The 7716-nt window shown below is 47.3% G+C and overlaps 1 protein-coding gene across 1 annotated transcript in view; it reads right to left on the reverse strand.

Moving 5' to 3' along the window:
• Nucleotides 1-4153, reverse strand: part of LOC124775206 (forkhead box protein B2-like) — a 28277-nt gene extending 24124 nt beyond the window's left edge. The window contains exons 1-2 of the mRNA XM_047250044.1: nt 4042-4153; nt 286-641 (exon numbers count right to left, since the gene is read on the reverse strand). Coding sequence (XP_047106000.1) covers nt 286-641; nt 4042-4153 — 468 coding nt within the window. The remainder of the gene's footprint in view (nt 1-285; nt 642-4041) is intronic.
• Between the last annotated feature and the right edge of the window lie 3563 nt (nt 4154-7716).

The raw sequence follows: 7716 nt of genomic DNA on the forward strand, positions 1-7716 counted from the left end.
ATTGAGAAGCACTGCAGTGTAATGAAAGTCTTGACAGAGCCATGTCCCCACTGAGGAGTCTGTCTGCAGGCTCTGGAATGTCTGTAGTGTCCGCGAGTGGAACGCCCGGCTGCGTTCCGTCGTCGGACTCTTGAGATCAGCCAGTGGGGTCAGCCAGTGGAGCGCCGCGTGCGCCCCTCAGTAGGGCCTCCAGACGGACTGGTCGGCGTGCCGGTCCGGATACCTGTTGATGACGTCGCCGGGCGGTGAGGCGTCGTGCGACGAGACGACGAGGCCGTCGAGTGCGCGAGCGGCGGCCGCCGCCGCCTCCGGGTCGTGCGCGTAGTCCCGGTCGGCGTGCAGGTGCACGTGGATCTGGTTCTGGTTGACCGTCGAGTACAGGTGCGGGTACACCAGCATGGTGGGCGGGGGCGGCGGCGGAGGCGGGGGCGGCGGCGCGGCGGCAGCCACGGCGGCGGGCGGCGGCGGGTTGAGGTACGGGCCGGGCGCCGGCTGGGCCGCGCCGTAGTAGTTGTAGTTGTTGGGGTGGTGGTGGGGGTGGTGGTGGTGGTGGGGCATGAACGAGCCGGTCTGGTGGCCCGGCCAGCCGGCCGCCGCCGCCGGGTGGTGGTACGTCGTGCCGCCACAGCTGAGTCCGGGCGCTGCAACAAATGGAAAGCGCACTGTAGTACGACACCTGTTCCCAGTATTGGTTTCAGAGTACCTAAGGGAAATGCAGCTCGTAATTGCGTTGACATACAAAATGTAGGCCTATCATTTAGAAATGAATAACAAATGGTTCAAATGGCTCTGAGCACTATGGGACTTAACTGCTGAGGTCATCAGTCCCCTAGAACTACTTAAAGCTAACTAACCTAAGGACATCACACACATCCATGCCCGAGACAGGATTCGAACTTGCGACTGTAGCGGTCGCGCGGTTCCAGACTGAAGCCCCTAGAACCGCTCGGCCACACTGGCCGGCGTGACAGAAGTCAATGGATTCTTTCTTTCATTCTTTTGCTAGCGCCTTGTCCCGCATCTTTGCGCAGGGTCGGCACAGTTGAAATGGTTCAAATGGCTCTGAGCACTATGGGACTCAACTTCTGAGGTCATTAGTCCTCTTGAACGTAGAACTAGTTAAACCTAACTAACCTAAAGACATCACACACATTCATGCCCGAGGCAAGATTCGAACCTGCGACCGTAGCGGTATCGCGGTTCCAGACTGCAGCGCCTAGAACCGCACGGCCACTTCGGCCGGCGTCGGCACAGTTCAATCGGATTTGGCATGGTTAATTTTGAGGGGTGGCCGGATGCCCTTCCTAGCGCCATCCCATACACCCCCCCCCCCCCCCCCCCCCCCCCGGGACAGTATTGTGTAACCCCAACTGTCTGCGTCTAGTGTAAACCACGAAACAGTGCAAACGTGTTTCAGATGTCTGCGAGGCGTGTAACAGAGGCGGGATGTGTGGACCAGCCCGATATTCACCTAGTGGGATGTGGAAAACCGCGTGAAAACCACATTCAGGCTGGCCGGCACACCAGCCTTCATAGCTATTCCGCCGGGCGTATTGATACGGGACTGGCGCGCCTACCCGAGTCCAGGAAGCAGCGCATTAGCGCTCTCTCGCTAACCTGGCTGGTCTGACAGAAGACAAGGGTAGGCAAATACAGAGATCGCGTACAAGAGGTGTAAAGAGGCAGTGCATTGGCCTGGCTGTCATCTGTACTGAGGTAGTTCAAGTGAAAAGACTTCCGACGTAATTATGGCCATTCAATGGGATTTAACAGACTTTGAAAGCGGAATGGTAGTTAGAGCTAGACGCATCGGATATTCCATTTCGGAAGTCATACCGGCCGGAGTGGCCGTGCAGTTCTAGGCGCTACAGTCTGGAACCGAGCGACCGCTACGGTCGCAGGTTCGAATCCTGCCTCGGGCATGGATGTTTGTGATGTCCTTAGGTTAGTTAGGTTTAACTAGTTCTAAGTTCTAGGGGACTAATGACCTCAGAAGTTAAGTCGCATAGTGCTCAGAGCCTTTTTTTCGGAAGTCGTTAGGGAATTGAATATTCCGAGGTCCTCAGTCTCAAGAGTGTGCCGAAAATACCGAATTTCAGGCATTACGTATCACCAAGGACAACGCAGTGACCGATGGCCTTCATTTAAGGACCGAGAGTAGCGGCGTCTGGGTAGAGTTGCCAGTGCTAACAGACAATCAGCACTGTGTGGAATAAGCGCAGAAATCTATGAGGAACGTACGACGAATGTTTTCATTAGGACACTGCGCCGGAATTTGACGTTAATGGGCTATGGCAGCAGACGCTCAACGTATGTGCCTTTGCTAACAGCGCGAGATCACCTGCACGCCTCTCCTGCGTTCGTGACCAGTTGGACCCTAGTCGACGAAAAAACCGTTGCCTGGTCAGATGACTCCCGATTTCAGTTGATAAGAGCTGATGGTAGGGTTCGAGTACAACGCAGACTCCACGAAACCATGGACCCAAGTTGTCAATAAGGCACTGTGCGAGTTGGTAGTGGCTTCAAAATGGTGTGGGCTGTGTTTACATGGAATGGATTGGGCCCTTTGGCCTTTGGTCCAACTCAACAGATCATTGAGTGGAAATGGTTATGTTCGGCTACTTGGAGACGATTTGCAGCCATTAAAGGACTTCATGTTCCCAACCAGCGATGGAATTTTTATGGACAATACGTCACGTCACCGGGTCATAGTTGTTCGCGATTGGTATAAAAAACATTCTGAGCAGTTCTAGTGAGTGATATGACCACTCAGATCGCCCGACATGGTTTCCAACGAACATTTATGGTACGTAATAGAGATGTCAATTCGTACTCAAAATCCTGCACCAGCAATACTTTCGCAACTGTGGGCTGCTATAGAGGCAGCATGGCTCAATATTTCTGCAGGGGAGTTCCAACGACTTGTTGAGATCATGCCAAAAGGAGGTCCGACACGATACTAGGAGCTATCCTATGACTTTTGTCATCTCAGTGTATGATACACACAGTAAGGAAAGTGCCACTCAGATTTGCAGTAGTACATGAAACTTCTTATTTTGATGACAACTTAATAAAAGCAAATGCCATTTTATGGTGCCATATCAATACGTAAAAGCCGACCGCTGTGACCGAGCGGTTCTAGACGCTTCAGTCCGGAACCGCGCTGCTGCTGCGGTCGCAGGTTCGAATCCTGCCTCGCGCATGGATGTGTGTGATGTCCTTAGGTTCGTTAGGTTTCAGTAGTTCTAAGTCTAGGGGACTTTTGACCTCGGATGTTAAGTCTCATAGTGCTTAGAGCAAATTGAACCATTTGAATACGCAAAAAATTGCAATTACGCTGTTACTACCGCCCCTCCCCTTTTCTCGGGTGTAAACAGGTTGGCGCTGCCATCCTGGTGAGGTCCTCAGTTCGCTTCGCAAATTAGAAATTAGGGTACTTGCTGTAATCCAGGCAAGGCATCACTGTAAGTGAGATATGACTTTCTTTTTTTAGAATTAAAAATTTGACCAACACGAACAAGAGACACAAAAAATAACACCGATATTGATTCGAGCCTTACATAACACTCAAACAGAGTTGCATCAACAATTCATACTATCCATCCTGCAATGTCCTAGTCGTGCAACGCACTGTTTCCGCACGTATCAGCCTGTTTCTGAAAAAAATGTTGGTACACATTCATCGCTGACCGTACCCCCTCCTCACCACAAAATGGTTCAAATGGCTCTGAGCACTATGGGACTTAACTTCTGAGGTCATCATTCCCCCAGAACTTAGAACTGCTTAAACCTAACTAACCTAAGGACAGCACACACATCCATGCCCGAGGCAGGATTCGAACGTGCGACCATAGCGGTCGCGCAGTTCCAAACTGTAGGTCCTAGAACCGCTCGGCCACTCCGGCTAGCTCTCCTCACCACACTCCATCCTATCATATTGCATGGTTTTGGTTCGACTTGCTGCAGCTTGCCCGGCGGTACGACGAGCGAGATGGGCTACCGATGGAGCCTTCCGGGCAATTTCATGCAGAACAGACTCACGGGCAGAATCGAGCGCGTTGTATGTCAGTGGCCTCTGACGGTCTGCTTTAGTTGCAGCTGAACAGCTTGAACTCTGAGCACTAATGTAGTCACAAGGAATTTCTCGAAACATCGCATCGTGCGAAGATAACGTGACAACTCGGCAGCAAATTGAGAAACAAGTAAATCATCACTTTCGTGGAGAATGCCTGAAGGATCACTACAACGATTGTGGAGTTGCTTAGGTTTTGTGCGCCTTTTGTTTGTATGCTCATTGTCTCTAGCTCTTCATCGGTTCAAGGGAAAAGTGTTGATTGTGCATACCACCCACTTGGAGTCATTCAGTCTTCTTATGTGGCCATAAAACCGAACTCTGCTTTTGCGCATATGTCCGTATTTTTTGTATTAGAGCACGTATTTGCTATTTCGATTTTTTAACGTGTTTTTACGATTTAAGCGCGTAGTCTTCGATAATTAGAAAGTTTTAATTATCATCTAAAATGTACGTAATTAATTTTTATTTGGCATGGCATTCATAGAAAATCACTTTTTACTGCCGTTAACTTATCCTTACTAAATTGAACTGGCGCTCCTCATTAATTGCTCTCGTTAAAAGTGGAATAGTTGGATCTCACAACTGCACATTTTCTTCATACTGTTAGGATTTAGAGGTCAGTCCTAGATATCAGTTTCATAAGTCAGTGTAACAGAATTATTTAAAAAAAAACAAAAAAAAAAACTCGTAAGAAAATTAGCCTCAAAGATTAGAAGACTTCCGAGCGTTGTTAAGTAGAAACATTTCAAGCGCATTAACAGAATCTGTGGTAGCCGCGTGCATAGCGTAAAATTCTTGTAACAGTAAAGTTACTGATTCGAGTCTGTTTGTAATTGCTGATTACACGAAAATAAATTAAAATTTGGTAGATAAATTCGAAATGTCTTTTAAAACGTAAATACGCCGACAATATTGTTCAATCTCTAGAGATAAAAAGTATTTTATTTTCTATTTAATGTTTTGCTTTCTGGTATCAATTTTTATTCTCATACTATTAGTAATTAAAATTAAAACGATGCTGTTTTCATTAAAAAGTTATGATTCAGTGGTTGTCAATTATCACAGCAGTTGGTAATAATATAGAATTTAATATACTGGATGTCCATGATTAAAGTTGCAGTTTAAAAACAATGTTGAAAGAGAACCACTCCTCAGAATGACGTTAAATTTTTAACAGTATATTACTGACGCAGGGGGAAACGACATGGAACAAAGAAAAAAGTAACAAAAATTTGACCAAAAGATGCTGTAACGTCAGAATACGCACACCAAAGGATTCGCGGCACTCTACTGCTCCTGAGTTTGCGTCTGAGACGCCTAAAATGAGCCTCCATGCAGGCTCTTTTACAAGAACGGTGGCTGCGCACCAGTAGCCCAGCAGAAGCTCCGGACACTCAAAGATATAAGTAAAGGCACTGGTTCGCTATCTACCAAGGATCTGGAGAAAATGATTACAAAATCTGAAAACAAAGGTTCTTTTGAAATGCAGTGTGGAAGAGGGAGGAAAGCAGTTGATCCGACGTCTGTCGAAGATGTGACCACAGCATTGCAGAAAAGGTCAAGTGTCATGTGCAGACATGCAGTGCGCAGAGAATTGCCCAAATGTTGAACATGTCTGCGAACATGGTGCATAAAATCCTACGAAACAACCTGCTTTGCTATCCATACAAAATCACCTGTGTTCAGGAGTTGCTTCCGGCCGACCTGCCAGCAAGACAAACTTTTGCTCTGGAATTTCCTGCTTATATGGAAGTGAGCAATGAATGGCCATGGAACATCCTATGGACAGACGAAGCCCATTTGCATCTCCAAGCGACGTTACAGTAATAAAATTTTACGCTACGCAGTCTGCTACCATCGATTCCACTGATGAGCTTGAAATGTTATTACTTAAAAGCGTTCGGAAGCCTGTCTTCGCAGGCGATTGTTTGATTATTACGACGTACTGCTTTGGGGAACAGACATCCACGTACTGATTTTCAAGTCGATAAGGACCGGGCTGTAAGGTCCCTTTGTGGACGAAGCAAAAGACGTTCGCTTGCGGCAGCGCCTCACCTGTTGTGCTGTAGGGCGAGTGCGAGGCGGCGGGCTGCGGCGGCAGGCCCGCGGTGGGCACGATGCCCCCCGCGCACGACAGCGGCTCCAGCTCGCCGCCCCCGCCGCCTCCGCCGCCCCCGCCCGGCCCCGCCCCCGCCGGCGGGCTCTTGGAGAACATACTGCCGTACTCGCCGCTGGCGCCGCTGCTGCTGCCGGCGCCGCCGCTCGCCGCCGCGTGGTCCGGCAAGACTGTGGGCACACGACGAGTGGCGTCACCACAACGTCCTAACCCCTCTCCCAAAATTTTTCTCCGACACAGTTCTTTGGGAATCCTGGTACTCTGATTAAACATCTTATTTATTTCATAATTTAATAAAATTACGTTTTTAGATAAATGATGCTACTTGTTAATTAATTTTTCATTCATTATTAATAGTTTTTATTAGCATTATTTAACGTGACTGCTATCAATATTTTCAATAATACATATTAATAATGCATTAGTCTACTGTATTGTAATACTGCGTCGTCATCAAACTCAAAAAATGAATTATTTCCAATATCTAAGTAGCATTATTTTCAATATCTAAGTACGGTATGGCAAACCTACGTTTCTAGCATTTGTGGACCTTGAGAAAGCTTTTGACAATGTTGACTGGAATACTCTCTTTCAAATTCTAAAGGTGGCAGGGGTAAAATACAGGGAGCGAAATGCTATTTACAATTTGTACAGAAACCAGAAGGCAGTTATAAGAGTCGAGGGGCATGAAAGGGAAGCAGTGTCTGGGAAGGGAGTGAGACAGGATTGTAGCCTATCCCCGATGTTATTCAATCTGTATGTTGAGCAAGCAGCAAAGGAAACAAAAGAAAAATTCGGAGTAGGTGTTAAAATCCAGGGAGAAGAAATAAAAACTTTGAGGTTCCCCGATGACATTGTAATTCTGTCAGAGAGAGCAAAGGACTTGGAAGAGCAGTCGAACGGAATGGACAGTGTCTTGAAAGGAGGATATAAGATGAACATCAACAAAAGCAAAACGAGGATAATGGGATGTAGTCGAATTAAATAGGGTGATGCCGCGGGAATTAGATTAGGAAATGAGACGCTTAAAGTAGTAAAGGAGTTTTGCTATTTGGGGAGCAAAAAAACTGATGATGGTCGAAATAGAGAGGATATAAAATGTAGACTGGCAATGGCAAGGAAAACATTTCTGAAGAAGAGGAATTTGTTAACATCGAGTATAGGTTTAAAGTATCAGGAAGTCGTTTCTGGAAGTATTTGTATGGAGTGTAGCCATGTATGGAAGTGAAACACGGACGATAAGTAGTTTGGACAAGATGAGAATAGAAGCTTTCGAAATGTGGTGCTAGATGGGTAGATAACGTAACTAATGAGGAGGTATTGAATAGAATAGGGTAGAAGAGGAGTTTGTGGCACAACTTGACAAGAAGATGGGACCGGTTGGTAGGGCATGTTGTGAGGCACTAAGAGATCACAAATGTAGCATTGGAGGGCAGCGTGGAGGGTAAAAATCGTAGGGGGAGACCAAGAGATGAATACACTAAGCAGATTCACAAGGATGTAGGTTGCAGTAAGTACTGGGAGA

This window comes from Schistocerca piceifrons, chromosome 2 (genome assembly GCF_021461385.2).
Source record: "Schistocerca piceifrons isolate TAMUIC-IGC-003096 chromosome 2, iqSchPice1.1, whole genome shotgun sequence".
In the NCBI taxonomy this organism is placed as follows: domain Eukaryota; kingdom Metazoa; phylum Arthropoda; class Insecta; order Orthoptera; family Acrididae; genus Schistocerca; species Schistocerca piceifrons.